Source organism: Calonectris borealis, chromosome 4, assembly GCF_964195595.1.
Source record: "Calonectris borealis chromosome 4, bCalBor7.hap1.2, whole genome shotgun sequence".
NCBI lineage: Eukaryota > Metazoa > Chordata > Aves > Procellariiformes > Procellariidae > Calonectris > Calonectris borealis.
In genome coordinates this window covers 68,733,672-68,752,873 of record NC_134315.1, presented here as the reverse complement: position 1 = coordinate 68,752,873, position 19,202 = coordinate 68,733,672, and the positions used below count along the sequence as shown (strand labels likewise).

The 19,202-nt window shown below is 39.9% G+C and overlaps 2 protein-coding genes across 12 annotated transcripts in view; one reads left to right on the top strand and one right to left on the bottom strand.

Moving 5' to 3' along the window:
- The first annotated feature begins 3,982 nt into the window (after nt 1-3,982).
- Nucleotides 3,983-16,015, top strand: TMEM184C (transmembrane protein 184C). Of its 6 annotated transcripts, XM_075150007.1 has the most exons (11): nt 4,256-4,345; nt 4,790-4,861; nt 6,495-6,625; nt 6,723-6,759; nt 8,676-8,881; nt 9,663-9,737; nt 10,627-10,720; nt 12,157-12,269; nt 12,973-13,072; nt 13,555-13,726; nt 14,194-16,015. In XM_075150007.1, the coding sequence occupies exons 2-11, from the start codon at nt 4,826-4,828 to the stop codon at nt 14,484-14,486; spliced, it is 1,257 nt and encodes a 418-aa protein (XP_075006108.1). In that variant the 5' UTR covers nt 4,256-4,345; nt 4,790-4,825; the 3' UTR covers nt 14,487-16,015. The 6 variants fall into 6 exon arrangements, with proteins under 6 accessions (XP_075006107.1, XP_075006108.1, XP_075006106.1 ...); XM_075150006.1 differs by lacking the exon at nt 4,790-4,861 and having other exon boundaries at nt 3,983-4,345; XM_075150005.1 differs by lacking the exon at nt 4,256-4,345 and having other exon boundaries at nt 4,362-5,388.
- PRMT9 (protein arginine methyltransferase 9) overlaps nt 12,972-19,202 on the bottom strand; it is a 26,485-nt gene continuing 20,254 nt past the window's right edge. For 5 of the 6 annotated variants that reach the window (XM_075150000.1, XM_075149998.1, XM_075150002.1 and 2 more), the window contains 3 exons: nt 18,766-18,919; nt 18,192-18,314; nt 17,657-17,986 (listed from right to left, as the gene is read on the bottom strand). In XM_075150000.1, coding sequence (XP_075006101.1) covers nt 17,771-17,986; nt 18,192-18,314; nt 18,766-18,919 — 493 coding nt within the window. In that variant the 3' untranslated portion in view covers nt 17,657-17,770. Of the gene's footprint in view, nt 14,632-17,656; nt 17,987-18,191; nt 18,315-18,765; nt 18,920-19,202 lie in introns of those variants that run through there. The other variant, XM_075149999.1, reaches the window with a different exon arrangement.

Below are 19,202 nucleotides of genomic sequence, written 5' to 3'. Positions count from 1 at the left end.
CAACGCTTAAGTATACACAATTCCTCTTGCTGCAGTTTCAGCACACTTGCGCTATCTACATCAAAAATTACAAAATGTAATTCTCATCTTTGTAGCAAATATTTAGACATTTATCATGTTTCCTTTAAGTCTGCTCTAAACACAATTATTTTAGTCTTTCCTGAAAGTGTCTGCATTTTTAACTTCTGATCATGTTGGTTGCTTCTCAGCAGACACATCTTTCCTTTTCTTTTTTTTTTTTTTTAACATCATGCACAATTTTCCAGTTAAGCTTTTACCAATGCTAAGTAGAACAGAATGATTGTTTCACCTCTCCTATGAAAGATATTTTTATTTACATATTCTAGTATAGTGCTGGCATTTTCCAAAGTTATTTGAGCATTACTTGCTCATGTATTTTGACTTGAATTGGTGGAAAACCTGCTTTCCCTCTAGACTGTTAAAATACCCTAAAGCCTTGGATTTATGGTAAAAAAGCAATGTACTTTTGATTTGTTTTGTAGAAAAACTTTCTGAAAGTATTCAAAACAATCTACTTGCAGAAATGCATTCCTTTAGCTTTTTTTCGGGATTTGTATTTACTTACATATTTACAATATGACTTTACGTAACAACTGCCACTGGAGAAGGGTATCCAATTTAATAATATTACCTTTCTTGCATAGATTCAGACTAGTATATCAATCCTCTAGGGCATCACAGGAAATCAAAGACAGCAGGGTTGAAAAGATTTATTAGGGTTTCTAATCCAACGTTATTCTAATGAAATATTAATTAAAACCAATCTACAGTGACTGGTCAGTGAGTATACCTGTGATAAGCAGTATGAGTAAAGTGAGGTTCCTTTCCTTCAGGAGGGTAGAGATAAGCATTAGTTTGGCTGTTTCCCCTTTACCAGCCTTCACAAAACTTAAACAAACGTATTTTGGAATTTGGGACTTTGACCCTTGACTTAAATTTGGCTGGAACTGGCCGAAAGATTCAAGTTCACTAGAAGGGAAGGTCAGGCCAGCAACCACATGACGCAACAGTGTTAAGCTTTGCTTTTTAAGAAATCTAACTATAAAGAGACTAGACTTCTGGCAAAGATGCCTACTTTGGAACCTGAGGCAATCACACAAAACACCAGTAGACAGAAAAAGACTGGATAAGCTCAAAACAACGATTTTAAGTCTGTGAAGTATTTAAGTTCTCCCCAAGGATTTTTTAGGCCAGTAAGTGCTGAAGAAACCCTGAGTCCTACAAATGATGCAAGAACTTGCATCAAAAACATCACTAAGAAGCCAGCTCTCAGCTTGATATTCTTAGGGAAGTAAAAAACCAAACCAACCAGTGCTTGGCCTTCAATGAACTAAAGTAGAGGGGAATTAAAAAAAATTCCTAAATTTTAAAAAAATACTGTGTTTATTCATTAATGATGTAGAATGTTTTCTGTCATTTTGGATATATTAGTTATGGATAAGTTACCATCGTAGTTATTTCTAGTACTCATGCATTTGTGTTGTCTGCTTTTCTGGAAATGTTGGAAACATTTGGGTTTGTGTCTGTTACATGTTTGAGAAAAGTATTTATATTTACATACTTCTTATTATTGACTGAGCTTGGTAGCTTCTAACTGATGTACTTCTTGTACCATCTTGCCAAGAATGGGTTATGTACAAAGAACAAAGATGAACAGAACAGGCACCTTAATACTGATGTGGTAATACAATACAGAAATGGAGTATTTCAGCTCAAAACAGTATTGGAAGAACTGTTCTTTAGTGTCAGTCTCAGTGAACAAGATTCTGTTCACAAGTCTGCCATAACCTTAAGCTAATCACTTACCTCCACTGAATTTTTATTACATCTGTAACACAGGGATGATCTTTCAGTTCCCTTAAAGTGTTTCTTATCTTTAAACTTTAAAATTAATTTACAGTTAATTCACTGACTGGTAGAAAATGGTAGAAATGGCAGTTGGGGTATCAGACTTTTTACTTAAGGGCTGTTGCTGAGATGACTAATTCAGACCACTCTCCTAAGCTTTAGATAATGGTGGAAAGAGAAGTACTAGACCGAATAAAATAGATGATACCTAGGTGGAAAAGAAAGGACCTCATAACTCCCCCTCACTTGTAGAGGAACCTACCAGTTATTGAGGATATCAATAATACCTTAGGTTGCTTTGCCTCCTAAGACATTGGATGGAGAAGAAAAATTTAAGAACCCATTATCACAATCTCAATTTCTGGCTAAGCCAACATAGTTCAACTGTTCAGCATAGTTGGCTGAGTTCCACCTCACTGACATTTCCTTGGAGATGGGGAAGAGTTGCTTCAGCAGTTCATAGTGGCCAAACAACTGAACACCTCCTTCTGAGATGAGCTGCTGCTTCATCCACGCACATAGCTCTGTGAACTATTAGACGCCACATCAGCGCAATATGTGAAGGGCAGAAGAGATCTCACAAACAGGAATCTGGCCTCACACTGCTAATTATGTCATCTCTGGGATAAGCAGTCTGACAAGCTTTGGGGTTTTGCAATTTACTGGATAGGAAATTTCCTTTCACCGTGCATACATCCAATGAAAATATGTTTTCAGTCACTTCCACAACACAGAGACAGCAACTATTAAAAAAACCACGTAGCTTCATTATTTGAAAAAAGTTCTGCACCACTGGTAACTTAATAGTGGAAAGCCCGGGCAAACACTTGCAATGCAGAGAAAAAAAAGGGGGAAAAAAAAAAAGGTCAGGAATTTAGCTAGAGAGAGAAAAAAGAGAGAGACCCCAGTCCCTGTTCCTTAGTACCTCTTACTCCATGCGGTTTCTTCCAGCATACAATTCTCAGTCATGCCTCAAACTAAAATCTGCATTTGCCTCCTTCTCCTTCTAAGAATTTACAGCTGCTGTTCCTTAGATATTTGGCAGAATATCACCAATGGTCCTAATTTAGTTCAGCACCTGAGGTCCTGTGTTTTGTCAGTGACTACTATGGAGTTAACTGGCATTTTAGCAGTTTTTACAAGGCACTTCTGAAGAAAAAAGTAAATGTCCAACAAATACTTGAAATTTAATACATATTTTGCATTATTCCTATGTCCCCTGGAGTCTTCATGTCACAACCTGTCATCCATTCTTGGAATTGTTAAGTACCTCTCTATACCACATTGCTCACTCTGTTCCGCCCTGAGGTGAGTATCCATACAGGCATTTTAGACAGGACTCTGTTTACAGAGGCTTTGTCCAGCTGTGAAGTTGCAGTAGTTGTCTCTGTTAACTTCAATTCCTGCAATTTCTGCCTGTCCGCACACTTCCTAACATAAATCTCACTAGCTCCAGCTCTTCCTCGCGTCCACAGGGTTGGCGTGACCCGGTGTTTCCACGCTCCTCCGCTGCGACACGCATCCACTACCCGTGCAGGCGGCAAGGTGCAATGGTACCTCAGGAAAGGCCACCTGCTTCTTCCCTGAGTGGCTCGAAATGTAATTGCTTCTGTCGGGAAAGAGGGGGGTGTGGGGGAGGCTTTCCCTCCGCTGTCAGCAAGGCAGGGCTCGGGAAGTACGACCTAGCTGAAGCGCACTGGCCGCGCGACTAACGGCTGGGCGCGCGCGGAGCCGTTACCACAGCCGAAGTAACGGTCCCCGCCGCCAGACAGCCCGGCACACGCTGCGCGAGCGCGACCCCACCTGCCCTCCCGCCCCGCGGCAACCGCCAACCCCGCCCCCGCGCGGGAGAGACCACTGCCGGGCGGGGGGGGGGGGGCAGGCGGAAGAGACCACCCTTCCGGGGAGGGCACGGCCGCTCCGTTACCGGCCATTGTCCCAGGCGCTGGCCTCGCTCTCAGCGGCCCGCGGTGGGCGGGGCAGCCGCGATAGGCAGGGCGAGAAGCCAATCGACGCGGTCGCTGAGGTTGGGGGCGGGGCAGCCGGAAGCGCTGCCAGGCGGAAGTGCCGCGGGGGCGTGTGCGCGGGGCGGTGCCGCGCCGAGCCGGGCCAGGGCAGCGCCGGGCGCCCCGCGGCGCGTAGGGGCGGGCCGGGACCCGCCGGGCTGAGGAGGGCGGGGGGTGCCGAGCCGAGCCGGCGGCTGATGTGCGCCGGCGGAGTGTGCGAGCGGCCCCGCCGGTGATGCGCGCCCCGCGGGAGCTGCCGGTCCCGGCGCCGGCCCGCTGAGGCGCCGCGGGCCCCGGCTGGGTGTGAGGAGTGTCGGTGCCGCTGTGGCCGGCGGGGCGGCGTCGCCGCGGCCATGCCGTGCACCTGCGGGAACTGGCGGCGGTGGATCCGGCCGCTGGTGGTGCTGCTGTACATCGTGGGGCTGCTGGTGGTGGTGCCGCTCTGCGTCTGGGAGCTGCAGAAGCTGGAGGTGAGGGACGGGACGCGGCGGGGAGCCCCGCGGCTGGGCCCGGGGCGGGGCTGCCGGCTCGGGCCCGTCCGCACGGCCGCTGCGGGGCGGCTTCGCTCCTCTGAGGCGGTTGGCAGCGCGCTTCAGCCCCGGGTGGAGCCCCCGCGGGGAAGAGAGAAGCTGGAGAAGTTCCGCGGTGCCGCTGTGGGGGTTTATCCTGCTGTCAAAGCACCAACGAAGCACGGTGGAACAGGACAGGGTTTCTTTCTCCTTCCGGTTCAATAATAGTTGGTGTTTAAACAGTTGATGCGATGTTTGAACAGTTGGTGTTCAAATAGTTGTTGTTGAAACAGAAATTGGGGTCGGTCTCTGTAGGAGCAGGGCTGGAGCTCTGCCGCTGCCCTGCCCAGAACGTATGTTCTGACACTGAGGAGTAATACTGGCGTTCGTAACCTAATGTTTCAGGTAATTCTGACCGATCAGGGAGAGCTGAGACCGTAGATGGAGAAGCCTCTCTTTTATGCTGGTGGTACCATAGTATGTCACAACAGCGGTGTGTGAATTATGCACACACGTGATAGCATTACTTTTCTAACAAAAAGTAAAATTTTAACCTTAAAATATATATTGTCCGATTTAATACAGGCTTGTTCCACTGGTGGTAAGCTTTTTCATGGTATAATTTTAAACACTTAATGACAGTGAAATCTGTCTTCAGTGTATTTTAAATTTCTCATTTTGAAACCCTGTTCTGATGCCTTCGTATGTTCAGCATAATGGATGTTTATATCAAAGTGGTATCTGAAATTTCAAAATTATTACATCTGATATTGGTAAAGAAGCTACTCAGAAGCAATCTTCGAACTGGAAAGCAACAGAAGACATGGATGTTGATGTACAGTAGGGGATCAAAGAAGAAATTCTCAACAAAAAAAAAACTGTTTGAGAAGAGTCTACTATGTTTCTTGGTGTCATGGTTTAACCCCAGCCGGCAACTAAGCACCACGCAGCCACTCGCTCACTTCCCCCACAATGGGACGGGGGAGAGAATTGAAAGAGTAAAAGTGAGAAGACTCCTGGGTTGAGATAAAGACAGTTTAATAGGTAAAGCAAAAGCTGCACGTGCAAGCAAAGCAAAACAAGGGATTCATTCACTGTTTCTCATCGGCAGGCAGGTGTTCAGCCATCTCCAGGAAAGCAGGGCTCCATCACGTGTAACGGTTACTTGGGAAGACAAAACGCCATCACTCCAAATGTCCTCCCTTTCCTTCTTCCCCCAGCTTTCTATGCTGAGCATGACGTCATACAGTATGGAATATCCCTTTGGTCAGTTGGGGTCAGCTGACCCAGCCGTGTCCTCTCCCAGCTTCTTGTGCACCCCCAGCCTGCTCGCTGGTGGGGTGGGGTGAGAGGCAGAAAAGGCCTTGACTCTGTGTAAGCACTGCTCAGCAATAACAAAAACATCCCTGTGTTATCAACACTGCTTTCAGCACAAATCCAAAACATAGCCCCGTACTAGCTACTATGAAGAAAATTAACTTTACCCCAGCCAAAACCAGCACACTCAGTTTTTGGTACTTAGGATTATTAATATAGTTATTTTTCAGAGAGTCTTGGTTTAAAATCGTAGCCCTGTGTTTTAGCAAACATTGTATATTTTTACATATACATGCATATCTATGTCAGATTGTTAAATGAAACGAGTTGAAATTGATTGCTAGTTGGAACTTGATTTTAAAGCTAAAAATACTTTAAATCCACAAGCTTTCAGAAACTTTATAATGAAGCACTGAACTGAGACAAGTTCCAGACCTAAAGCAAGGAATCTGTTGTGGCTTTCAGTAAATTAAGTAGTGAGCATTACTCTGTTCTTGTAGAACGTTTTGTGTTTATTCGTGATGTTTTTGTTTGGTTCTGCAAGATTTCTCATCTTTTTCGTTTGAGTTTTTAAGTTTTACTCTAAGCCATATCAACAGATTGCAAGGGAGACTTTGGGATTTTGTGTATTTGAAAAGGAGAGTTAGAAAAACTAAACTTAATTGGGATATGTACTTAATGTCCATCCTAAAACTTTATTCACAGTAAAAAAAAAAAAAGATAAATTATTTTTCTTGCTCTACTAGTAAAACTTTAAAGTTAAAGATCTTGCGTTCTTCTTTTTCTTTGCAAGGTTGGAATTCATACCAAGGCATGGTTTATCGCTGGGATATTTCTACTAATGACTATACCAATATCTCTCTGGGGAATACTGCAACACTTAGTTCATTATACTCAACCTGAATTACAGAAACCAATAATAAGGTAACAGTTCGCGTTTTACCTGTGCTACAAATGTTGAATTTAATTCAAACTAAAAATACTTCTAGTAATATTAAATGTTCTTTTGTTATTGTAACAGGATTCTATGGATGGTGCCGATTTACAGTTTAGACAGTGTAAGTGTTCTCTTACTGTTAACAGCTCAATAAAATTCTGTTTGCTGTGGGAGAGAGGGAAAACAGTGTCACAGTTAGCAGAAAGTATGCTGCATGGAGAGTCGTAGCCCTAGAAACTTCTGGGCATTCCTATTTATGGAGTACGTCAGAAACGTAGTTCTAGCGATATTACATTCTTCTTGTGGAGCTTGTGGGATCGCCTTTGCTAACCCTTCTTAACGCTGTCCTTGAGTATCCTTTATGACAGATGTGGAAAGGGGTACGACAAGAGCCTGCTTTTGGTCCTTCCAACTTCCGTAACAGCTGAACTGGAAACCAGACTGATCCAAGTACTGTCTCAAAATTCAGTGCCTTACCTTTCTTTCCCGAGTTAGGCTTAGTGCTAAAATTCTTCCTTTTTGCTTCAGGGGGCAAAGGGTAAGATCCCACAAAAAATCCACTTCTGAATACTTTTATGCGATAGATTCTATTGGCCATACCAGATATAGTTCATTAAATACATCACCTGTGGAGATGATTTCAGCCAGAGCTAAGCAACATCCTAAATCTGTGGGCTGTCTAGGATATGTGTTTACATGTTGTCATCACCTCTTGACATTGCAAATACTTCTGCTTCCCCCCTAAAAGATAGATTTCCAGGAACTTTTCCTTTGATTTTTCTCCCATCTCTTGAGTTTATGAAGTGTCACCCTTATGTATGTTCTCCTTTTTTTTTTTTTTTTTTTTTAAAGACTGGGATTTAGAGTATCTGAGTGTGAAGGAGAGTGGGGAAGAAAACAACATTATCTGTTTCCTCTGGGGAATATCAACTACCTTGGGTTGATAGTTCCATTTCAAGTACAGAATTTTCCTTTGGAAGAAAATTACCTGCTAATTAAATGAGCTCTAGCCAGGTATTCAGGGACATTTCTGACATACTGAAATCTTTCCCCAGACTCCTGGATCTTACATCCTTTGCTGCATATATGGTATCCTCCTAGAGTGCTTAATCTGAGCTGAACATAAAGTTCTCTTCTCAGATTCAAATACTGTATTCTCAGTTTACTAGATGCAGTATTACATCTTCCACAAAGATGTTTCAGCATCTGTCATCTCTAGTATTTCTTAACTGATGAGGATGTGAAACATCTTCCTGTAGTTCTAATAAGAAGGTCCGGGAAGGCAAAACATTCGCTCTACTGCAACCTAGGGAAGCAAAGTAAACTCAAAAGACCTGCCTCTATTTAATGCCCCCTCACCGCCCCCCCCAAAAAAAAAAAACCAAAACAAAAAAACCCCTGTAGGACACACTGCAACAGCAGTGTGATACTCAAAATTAAAAATTGAAAGCTCTGAGAGCTGATCCATAATCACAGTTTTGCAAAAAAATCACTTTTCTGACTGAAATTCTGGTTTAGAGGGATGACTACCACTCTAAGGCTAATCTGCTGCTTTCTTCTACATTTTCCAAACATGCCAGAACATCAGGTACCAAAAGAAATCAACTTTATACTGACGGACTAAAAACTTAGTTCTCAAACCCACACTGACAATGAATATGTGAATTTCAGGAAACAGTTCTATCTTGTCTCCTCCTAACAGGAGTAGGTTATGTGTAGGGAACCATCTCCTTAGTTACTTTTAAATGAAAGACTGAATTGTGTGGTCAGAGATACAGAGCATCTCTTGCGCAGTGCTTTAAGCATGCTTCCATTTGAAGCAGCAGAGATCCAATCTGAAGTTCTACTTGTATTTTTAGAGAATGTTATTTTCTAGCGGTAGCATCACACTCTTATTAGCCAAATGCTTCAAGCCCTGTTTAATTAGTGCCTGCTGTCTAGTGAAGTATTGCTTGCTGAACTAGCCAGCCAGTGTTGTCATTGGAATCACTTTTGTCTTTCTTGCATGTAACCTTTTGTGTACCTCTCTTCTTACAGTGGATAGCTTTGAAATACCCCAACATTGCAATATATGTGGATACATGTCGAGAATGCTATGAAGCTTATGTCATCTATAATTTTATGGTTTTTCTTTCAAATTATCTAACCAACCGGTACCCAAACCTCGTATTAATAATAGAAGCAAAAGATCAGCAGAGACATCTGCCGCCTCTATGTTGTTGTCCGTCGTGGGCTATGGGAGAGTGAGTATATGATGACATCTTAAAATTTTAAGCTGTTTTCATATTTAGTAGTATAACTGTCCTTGCTTAGCAGAGTCAGTGTATGGTTTGCACACACTTTGTTTATCAACTATGAACCCCTACTGAAAGCAGCTGTGAACATGTTTTCATCTAGCTGTGAAACATCCTATAAATTGCACTTGGTTACTAACACGCATTGACCCGGGTGGTGCTGAAGGAAACTTACTTATTTTTGAAAAATATTGGAAAGAGGTCTCCTTGAACTTGCTTCCTTTGCTAACGTATAATATTTGCCAAAAACCTCATGTAGAATCGCTGCTGGACCAGATAGCCTATTGCTTTTACATCCACAGGTGAAGGACAAAAGGCCGTATGCCCCTGAACTGTTTGTTTCTGCGTGCTTAATCTGATAAGCATCTCTCTCAAGAGATTTTGATAAAGCTGTTTAAAATGTTAAAGACAAACTATGAATGTCAGTCATTCTTAAACATCTTCAAACACAGTGAAAACTGCGTTCTCTTTGTTTAGCCCAGCCAGAAGCTTTCCATGGCTAAAAGAAGTGAATCATTGAGTATTTCCTGTTATGTATCTATAAAAGTCTAGGTCTTTTGTGTATTGTGTATATACACGCTATATACTGTAGCATCTGGAGTCCTGGAAGCAGAAGTTGAAATTACCATGAAATAAAAATTTAGTTTAGTGAAACTACTGAGAACAGGTAACTTCCATAAGTGAATTGTCTTTAAGTTCTCGTACAATGAATTTTGTGTTTCTCTTGCAGAGTTTTATTATTTAGATGTAAACTGGGTGTTTTGCAGTACACTGTTGTCAGACCATTTACTACCATTATTGCTTTGTAAGTATGCTCATAAATAATTAATATTGATCTTCAGGATGTAATTTTGAGTTACCCTGGAATTTTCATGCCCTTTGTATTGAATCAAGGCAGTTTGAAAGCAGACTCGTTGTGTTACATGCTAAATGGGTCCTGGCAATTTGAATCAACCTATGATTTCTTTATGACTTCTCTATAGCAAATGACTATTTGCAGAATTGAAATAATTACTTAATGCCTGCTGCTGAAAGCAGTGGGAGAAAATGTGAAGTACTGTTTATGTGGGAAAGACATTTTTATGATCTCTTCATTTTTAGAGTCTTTTTTTCCTCCTCCCTTTTCTCATTGGCTTCAACAATTGGGTATTTTTAATGTCAGGTTTCATGTAACTTTTAAAATTTTATTAAACTTTGCATGTGACAAGCCTGACTATGTGCCTTCATACATATCATGTCACCTGTTGTTGTAAAGGAGTAGCTGGCAGTTATGCATGTTGATGCTGAAAGCTTAAAACTTTGTATTGATGGTCATTACTGTTAATTCTGTGCGACTGTGGAAAAAGTTGCTACTCATAAAGAATATCCATATAAGTATTTGTATTAGCTGTATGTGTTCTAACAGTTAAAAGCAAAACAGTTAAAAAAAAAAAAGGATGCTTAATTGTTGAGTCCATTCAACAATGGTATATGTTAACTCTGCATTCAAACACTATTTCTTCTATGGAAAATACAATACAAACTTCCTATTCCATATGCTGTTGGAAACTGATTCTTGTGCAGACCCCCCAATGCCCATATTTGAGTACCAAAAGAGATTTTGGATTCTAACAGTTGATCGATGTAATGAAGATTTAGCACTTCAAGAAAGCTATCTTTTACTACATAGTGATTAACTCCAAAAATTCTTTCAGAATTTGTGAACTAGTGGGAGTGTATGATGAAGGAAACTTCAGCTTCAACAATGCTTGGACTTACTTGGTTATACTTAATAACATGTCACAGCTAGTGAGTATCCAGAGTACACCTTTCTGCTCTTTTAAGTCATCGTATTAGTATTATATGAATTTTCTATGTGAACTATTGACAGTAATTGGGTTAATGTCTGGTAATTCTTATGCGTAGAGTATTTCCCACTGTAAGTCAAAGTTACTGTCTGTTAAATACTATATATGCTAAATACTAGGAAAACAGATAATCTAAAACTTTTATTATTTTTACTACGAAGCTCCGTAAAGCAATAAAGTGTCCCACCTCTCTACCCCAAACTATTTGATGGGTGAAGTGGTATGGCCCAGGCATGTTAGAGCTGCAGACTTGCCCCTCTGCAGAAGAGATGACTTCACTCACCCCTGTAGCTTCCTCCCAGCACACATAGATTCAGCAGTGGCTATGTTAAAAATACTGTGTTACAAAGCCGGTAACAACACTGACAGGAAAAAATGGAAATAGTGCGTGCAGTGGTGAGATTCTGGCCTGTGTAACACCTTGTCTTGTTGGTTCAGCAGCCAGATGATGTCAGGGTAAGGGTAAGATGTCAGCCCCTAGACTTGAAAGATTCATTTTGGAGGTCAGGGATTGCATTTACTGGCTTGCTGGGAATGCAGAATTATCATTTTCTGCTTCACCCAGGGCACATTACACATGAGCTATTGCAAGAGGAGACAGCAGCAGCTCTGGCTCCTTGCTGCTTAGCCTTCTAGCCTCCAAGCTTCTTACTTCTCTTGGCAACAGGAGCAGGAGTCAGAACAGCATGACATCCCATCCGGAAAGGGCGTCCTCCTCCTACTGCCACCTCCGTGTTTGATGGGTGACTGTCACGGAAGGAGCTGTAACTGCTTTCTGCTGTGACAACAGTCCCAGCAGCAGCAGCACGCACTTCTGCATGTCCTGGTTGACATGATTGCTTAAGGAAATTTGGTAGTAAGTGGCTAGGAGAATGCGTGAAGAGGAGAGATCAATTCCTTAGGTTTGGCTATACATTAGTTTGGTTGCTTGCAGTTGTCATTAATAGGAAACTTGTTCAGATTTGCAGTGAAGGTTGCACTCATTGCCTCATCTCTCATGAAGAGGCAACATTTGAGGTGATCTTAACAGAAGCCTGAAAGAACACGTGCTTTTTATGCCGTTATCCCTAGAGATGTGCTTGGCATTGAAAAGATTTTATGGGACCTTCTTATGCTTTGCTTTAGTGTGTAGATAATGACCTCAGTCTCTGTCTGCCAATACCATGCATTTCAGAAATAAAATTTCCAGCAAAAAAAAGTCTGCTTTAAAACAGTAAGGCAAAGATTCCATAAATCCAGAGCCTCTTTTCTTAGATAGCTTTTTAAGTTTGTGTCGTATTGTGATATATTTTTTTAACTGAAGAGATGCTGTAAAACAACTCCCTCAAAAATAAACAAGGACTTGAAAGCTTTTCTTCATTTTCTTTTCCGTGTTAGTTTGCTATGTATTGTCTGGTGCTGTTTTATAAAGTACTGCGTGAAGAACTGAATCCTATCCAACCTGTTGGCAAGTTCCTTTGCGTGAAGATGGTAGTTTTTGTTTCTTTCTGGTAAGTGAATTATTTACTCATTACTTCTTGCTCTCAGAGTGGATCATAAAAGAGCTAAAAAGGCTGGATTTGTTACTGAGGTTAGAGGCCTCAAAAAATCTACCCATAATCCTAGTGAAGTGCTGTGAGAGGAAAAGGGTACTAGTACGTTGGACAGAGCAGTCTTGTTTACTCGAGATTATTTTTCAGACTTGCTATTTTGTAAGCTGATTCTCAAGAACATAATTTATTTTAGAATCTTCACTTGCAGTTATTTCAAAACAAAAAAATGATTTTTTTTTTTCCTTTTTAAAGGAAGAAAAAATTACTTTAACTTTTTCAAAATAAGTTACTATAAGTTACTATAAATTAGTATTTAAGCATTGCTCACACTTAACTGCAAATGAGTGAATGCATTTGACTTTCGGAACGGTACTCTGTGGGCTGTATAATACCCTGAAAGAGAAGCAACTTGTTCTAATAACTAACTCTTCTTTGGTTGTGTTCTCTGTTGGTCCTTAGGACCACGGATGAATGACAGACATACCTTTTTAAGTCTGTTTTCCTTCTCTTAAAATCTAAATATATAAACAGTTAGTTTTTTGTAAGATTTTTCCTATGTACATACATATGCACACATACGAACAGGCATCGTTTACCAGATTTGCTTGCAGGTTTTTTTTGCACTACTGTTACAATAATAATAAAAAAATAATCTTTATAGGCAAGCTGTGCTTATTGCATTGTTGGTGAAAGTTGGTGTTATTTCTGAGAAACACACCTGGGAATGGCAAAGTGTGGAAGCTGTGGCTACAGGCCTACAGGTAGGAGCGGACAATTACTTCTTAAGAGGAATGGCTATATGTAGGATGACATAGCTGATCTCAAGCAAATGTCATGCTCACTTTAGTTAATGCAGGGTAGATTAGTACTGAATTTATTATAAGCTGGGCTAAGTTTCACCCAGTCCCCCCAAGTGAGTTTTATGCTCAGCACTTCCATATCCATGTGTTGGGCAGAAGGAATGTGCCCCACTTAAATACTTCTGTTGGATTTCTTCTTGAAAGAATTCATTGTAGAGCTGCTGCTTGTTGAATATCCGCTTCCAGCAAGTAGGTCCATCAGGCAAGGACTGATTCCAAAATGTATGGCAGGCTCTCTGAAGCCTGCCAAGAATATCCTACCTCTGGTGGAAAAGTAGCTGATGCCGGTATCCCAAGGCAATTGCAGTCTCTCAATTGTAGAAGAAACCCAGGAACTTTTTCTCCAGTTACGAATGATTAAGTCAATATCTCTCTCATTGCAGGATTTTATCATTTGTGTTGAGATGTTCCTGGCTGCTATTGCGCATCACTACAGTTTTTCCTACAAACCTTATGTTCAAGAAGCTGAAGAAGGGTCGTGCTTCGACTCTTTTCTTGCAATGTGGGATATTTCTGATATAAGGGCAGATATATCAGAACAGGTTCGAAATGTTGGTAAGTAACAGACAAATTTGTGTGATCTGTTAACAGTATATGTATTTCCAGCTTCATTTTACACTACTATCCATCTCTATAGTACCTTGAGAACATTCCATACCAAATTAGTGGCAGCTGCATCCCTAGAGGATTTCATGGTTTATCTGGCACTTGGCTCTTTCCAGAACTCCTGACTGATTTAGAGTCTAGTTTTTAATTTTTCTTTTAAATAGATGGATCTCAGGGTAAGTTTCAGGTGTGTTAGGTAAAAGAGAGGGATGTCCTTTTTTGGTTTTTTGTTTTTTTTTTTTTTTAAATGGAAAGACATCCTTTTATTTATTAAAGCTAACAATGCCCATGTAAAACTGTTATAAAACAAAGACTCATCTTCTAATTTAACATGCCGGTTTTAGAGTTGATGTGTTCAAAGACCTTGGTATAGTGCTGGAATTATTAAAAAGTATTTTCATTTGGCATAATTCTAGGAAGGACAGTTTTGGGCCAGCCAAGGAAAATGTTTTTTGCTGAGGATCATGAACAAAACGAGCATACAAGTTTACTGTCTTCATCTACGCAAGACCCAATTTCTGATGCTTCTTCAATGCCATCCTCACCTATGGGTCATTATCAGGGGTTTGGACACACTGTGACACCTCTCACAACACCAACGACAGCCCCTGCAGTTGATGGTATTTATAACACTTCTGCTCTTCGAGATGCTGAGGAGTCACCGGAACTAGAGCACAATTTATCAGAGAAAGCTTTGGATAAAAGTTAGACTCACCTTTTCTTTGAATGTGTCAAGGAGTCCGTTACATACTTGCCACGCATGTTCTATTAACGTACTATTAGTGATGAAAGTTGAAAAGCTACTGCGCAGACAGGAAGAGGATATGGCTGTAACTGACATCTGAATTCTGGATCTATAATGGATGTGAGTATCTGTGAGTACCCCATGAGTATAAAACACGCACACTGTAAAGGTTTCTGTATAAATTTAAGAATCAACTCCTTAAACTGCTGAACACTTACACCTCATGTCAAAATTACACTGACTTTTATTAATACAAAAGAAACATTTGAAAAAATACTCTTGCTCTTCTAAAGATGAAATGTAAGTACTATTAGCAATGGGAAAACTTAATTTCAAGAATGTAATTTAAGGAAGGCAGTAGCAAAAAGTGTTTGTATTAGCTTTGGTTGTCCTTTTACTGATAGTAACTTCCATACCTCAATGGAGTGTGGACAAAATGGTAACTTCTGTACAGATGCCATCTTCTTCCTTTTCCTGCATAGTTAAGTAAAAACTCTTCATGAAGCTAATTATTACGGAGCATCAGTAAACAATCTATACAAAGAAAGCATTCCCTACAGGCCTCACTATAAAATTCCATGCCCAGAACATATGGTTGGTGTATCTGTTGTCCTTGTAGCTCATAATGTGTAAGTCTTTTACATTCAGAAGAGACAGCCAGGATGATAGGTTTTGGATTAATACCTTACACTTGACTACTTTTTTCCTATTCCTTCTAAAATAAAAATAATGGTTACTACTTTAAAATACATGGCGGGGGGGGAAATAAAGGATGTAGAAAACAAACCTCATTTCTTTATTTTGGGCTGCAATAAATTCTTTAACACTTAAGTTTTTTTAAGCTGTTAAAGCAGGATATCTTGACAATGTGTCTGTAGTAATTTGTTCATAAATTTGTGTGTGTGTGTGTGATTATTGTATTATGCTTCTAGTATAGCCTGGATTCAAATGTAATAGTTGATTTTTTCCCCCCATCCCCCCAGAAAAGACCTTTGCTAAGGTAAAACTAAGTAGCTAGTCTAATACTGGAGTTACTAGCATTAGATTTCAGACCAAGAAGTACACTTGTATTAAAACGTTATTTTGCAAAAACTGAGAAAATCAGAGGGGTATTGTTTTTATCCCGTTACCAGATTTTTACTACTATTGCATGTTTGCAATCTGACAAAAAAAAAAAAAACAACACACCACACACCCCAAACCTAGAGTACTGACCTTTTAAGCAACGTCTGAAGTTTCTTTTTCAGCATTGTTAGCATTTACAGGATAAATGTTTAACTTCTGGCTGTCACAGTAAATTCATCGTAAGTGCTTTTTTTTGCAGTACTAGTGTGATGTAAATATTGCGCCTTACTCACTAGGCTGCATATTTTATAGTTGACTATGTACTTGCTGTATCTGAAGTTAGTGGGAAAGTGCAAATCATAATTTTCAAGTTGCCAAGTCATTGCCTTTGTTGTAAATAAGCAATTAAAGATTTTATTTAAACTGTTCACTTTCTTTCAATTTGATTTACTGCTACAGTAATTTAAGAGTGTGAATGACACACAAATACAACTGTCCTCTTCATGGAAGAAGGGGATCTTAAGTATAACGAGTACAAGAGTTTGTGCTTCTGGTATTTTAAAGCTTGTACTGAAAAGGGAATTCTTGTTTGAGCTTATGAAGAATTAGAATCTGCTTATTTATGCTTGATTCCAGGTATCTCTTTCTCTATGTAATAGCCATGTTCTAAAACAAACAACTTGTAAAAGCTCACAACAACCGGGGACTTTAGTGCCCGCTGTAGCCACCATTAGAAATAATGTGATTTCCTGCATGTATACAGGTAAAAAAGGCATTAGTAGAAATAATATCTGAAGGATCAGAGCTGCTGGAAGCTAAGTAGCTACTGTGAGCTAGCTTTTCAAAAACCTCACTCTGAAGAATTTTTTTTAATACTTGAAGTTATGTCTCTTTAGTGTAGAACTTAGGTAAGGTACAGAGAGGGGACGTTGATAGGAAAACAGCTAGTTAAGCATCTTGGTTGCTTCTTCCATGGCATTTCTGGAAAGCTACTAAGTTATTTTATTATTACTCAGTTATTCCATGTCTGTAGTATTCCTGCATTTTTTTTTCTGGGAGAAAAGTTATTTTTTCATTGCAGTAGCTTATAGGATCGTTCCTTTCCATTAAAGATTATTACTTTATTATCCAAAATAAATAGAAATCTTTCAGACACCTACCCTGTCTTTCAAAAACTACAACAGTATACCACAGTATGACCTATCAAGTTTATATAAAAAGTTCATTTGCAAATACTCCTTCATCTTTATATTAAGCATATTTGTTCCTCCATTGTTTTATGCCTAATCATCTCCCAGCTTTTAATCAGAAGTCTTAAAGGTTGCTCTTGCCTTAACACACTGCTTGAAAACTCAGTAATGGTCATTTTCAGCCCTTTACTTAGTCTCATTGAGTAAGGGTAGAATATGTCCTTAATTTTTCTTTAATTCATTTTGCTGTCTTATTAGTTGCTGAAAAGCTTAATAAATATGCCTAACCACTATTATTTAATGTTTTTGCTTTTATCAGAGGTCTTCCAGTGTGAGAAGCCTATACAGTTTTCTATAAAACTGCACTTTGGTGAAAATACCCTGTACCTACTAGGTTTAGTTGTGTCAGACAGTAACTTAGATTTTAGGGATCATGGTTTTGTTTGGGGTTTAGGGGGGTTTTTTGTTTGTTTTTTTTTTTTTTAAGAGCAGCTGTTTTCTATCTAGTATGAAAAACCTCTGTCCTACTCTAATTCACTTACATTTTGTTATGCATTGTACCCCTTGGATAAAGGATGGTATCCAGTTACTTTATCTTCAGAAAACTTGACTTAGTTATTACCTCTGTTTTGAGCAAAAAAAAAAATTGGAAACCTTTCCTCCGCCCTTCTAGAATGATCTTTATTACAGCAGTCTATCAGGTGCAAGGTGCACGAGAAGTCTGTCCCACTGTTGTAGTCACTGCAATAGCTAGCAATCAGGTTTTTGCTGCAAGTGAAGACAATACCTCCCCTAACTGCTTGGTAAGATACCCTTACAGTGCAAGTTTTAGTCCGTCAGTGGAACCCAAGTATCTACTATTAAAGCAATAAAATAGCCTTTTTGATCAGTAGATAAAATTTAGACTTTAATATAAATTAACATCAGTGATGTTATGAACAGTCAATTTATGCATAGGTAATTAACCACAAATCAGTTTACACATGACATTCTTCACCGTTTAACTGTAATGCTAATATTGCTTTTATGGTGTTGAACATCAAGCACAAGTTCATCTCCAACCTGAACTTGGATGGGGTCATCAAGAACAACTGCAGCTTGTTTCCAGTGCGAGGACTCATCAGATGTATTCAAGCTATGGTCTTCATCTAGATGTATGTGATACCAGAAGGGAATTGCAGTGACTTGGCCAGACTTACAAATTTGTACCTAAAAATATTTAAAGTATTAATCAGTTACACCCTTTTCAAAGAAGTAAGAAAATAAAGTAGTTCAAACCATTTCAATCTATTTCAGAGATGCCTGCAGACAAGTAAATTCTGTACTGAAATTTTCAGCCAAGGTGAGCAATTAATGAGCAGCTCTGCAGAACACCAGTTAAGCGCACTTCTAACTTCATGTACACACAACTCACCTTCACTTCTCTGCTGGAGCTGTTCAACAGAGGGTTCATGAGATCTAGCCTTAAAAGCTCTGCTGGCTTGCTCAAGGGTAGACACGGTAACGTAGAAAGATCCAAATACACACGAACAGGTACCTAAGAGTATATACCATAACTTAAGGCATCAATAGCCATTAAAAAGTGAAAAGTTAAAAGACTTAATCATAACGCAAAAGTTTCTAGGAATTACTGTCATGCCTGTAAGAGACAGCCAAAATGCAAAATACACCCTTCTAATCCCTTTTGAAATGTGCCTGCTGGATACAAGGTGATGAAGGCGAGCGTAACAGCACAGTCACTCTCTGTACAGTAACACTGCATCTTTCATTACTCAGACAAAATTTCTCCCACACCAGTTCTAAAACAGATGTTACCCACTTTAGTTTATCTCAAGGTCCCAGTCTAGTCACATAAACCTCTCTTGATAACTTCAACAATATGAAAAAGTTTCAGCTCTTCAATTTTCTTGCAGTTTACACCAAAACTAAACAGCTAGACAGCTGCAGGCTTTGGAACTTTACCTGGAAGACGCCCACAAACTTCGTACCTTGAACTGGTTGATAAAAGGGGCTATATTAAATCCAAGAGTTGGTTCTGTTCCTTGAACAGCACTCTCCAGTAACAGAGACTCTGATTCTACAAGCATCCCATATACCAACACATACTGTGGGAAAATCTTCCCTCCGCTGTGAAGTAAACATCTGTAAAATGAGAGAGATTTCACCTCTAAAGCATATCATTCAACAGTAATGAAAGAACATTAACTACATTTAAGAAAGGCAGACTAGTTCTTCCTCTCAAGTCAAGTGCTTATAAGCATTTGAGTTTGAGCCCATCTGACCAGACAGCTGTATCATACACAAAAAGGAAAACTTGTCACATAATACTAGAACTATGGAACTAAGTAATCTTTTCTCAGTGTCTGTATCGGAAACAGTGGTCTTTCAAGATGAAGATAGTGGGATTTATTCATAGCACCAGCAT

Coding starts and splice junctions, on each gene's coding strand:
- TMEM184C (XM_075150005.1), top strand. CDS start 5,089: ATGTTCAGCATAATGGATGTTTATATCAAAGTGGTATCTGAAATTTCA. Junction 5,389..6,494: donor AGAGAATTGAAAGAGTAAAA/GTGAGAAGACTC, acceptor TTTCTTTGCAAG/GTTGGAATTCATACCAAGGC. Junction 6,760..8,675: donor CGATTTACAGTTTAGACAGT/GTAAGTGTTCTC, acceptor CTCTTCTTACAG/TGGATAGCTTTGAAATACCC.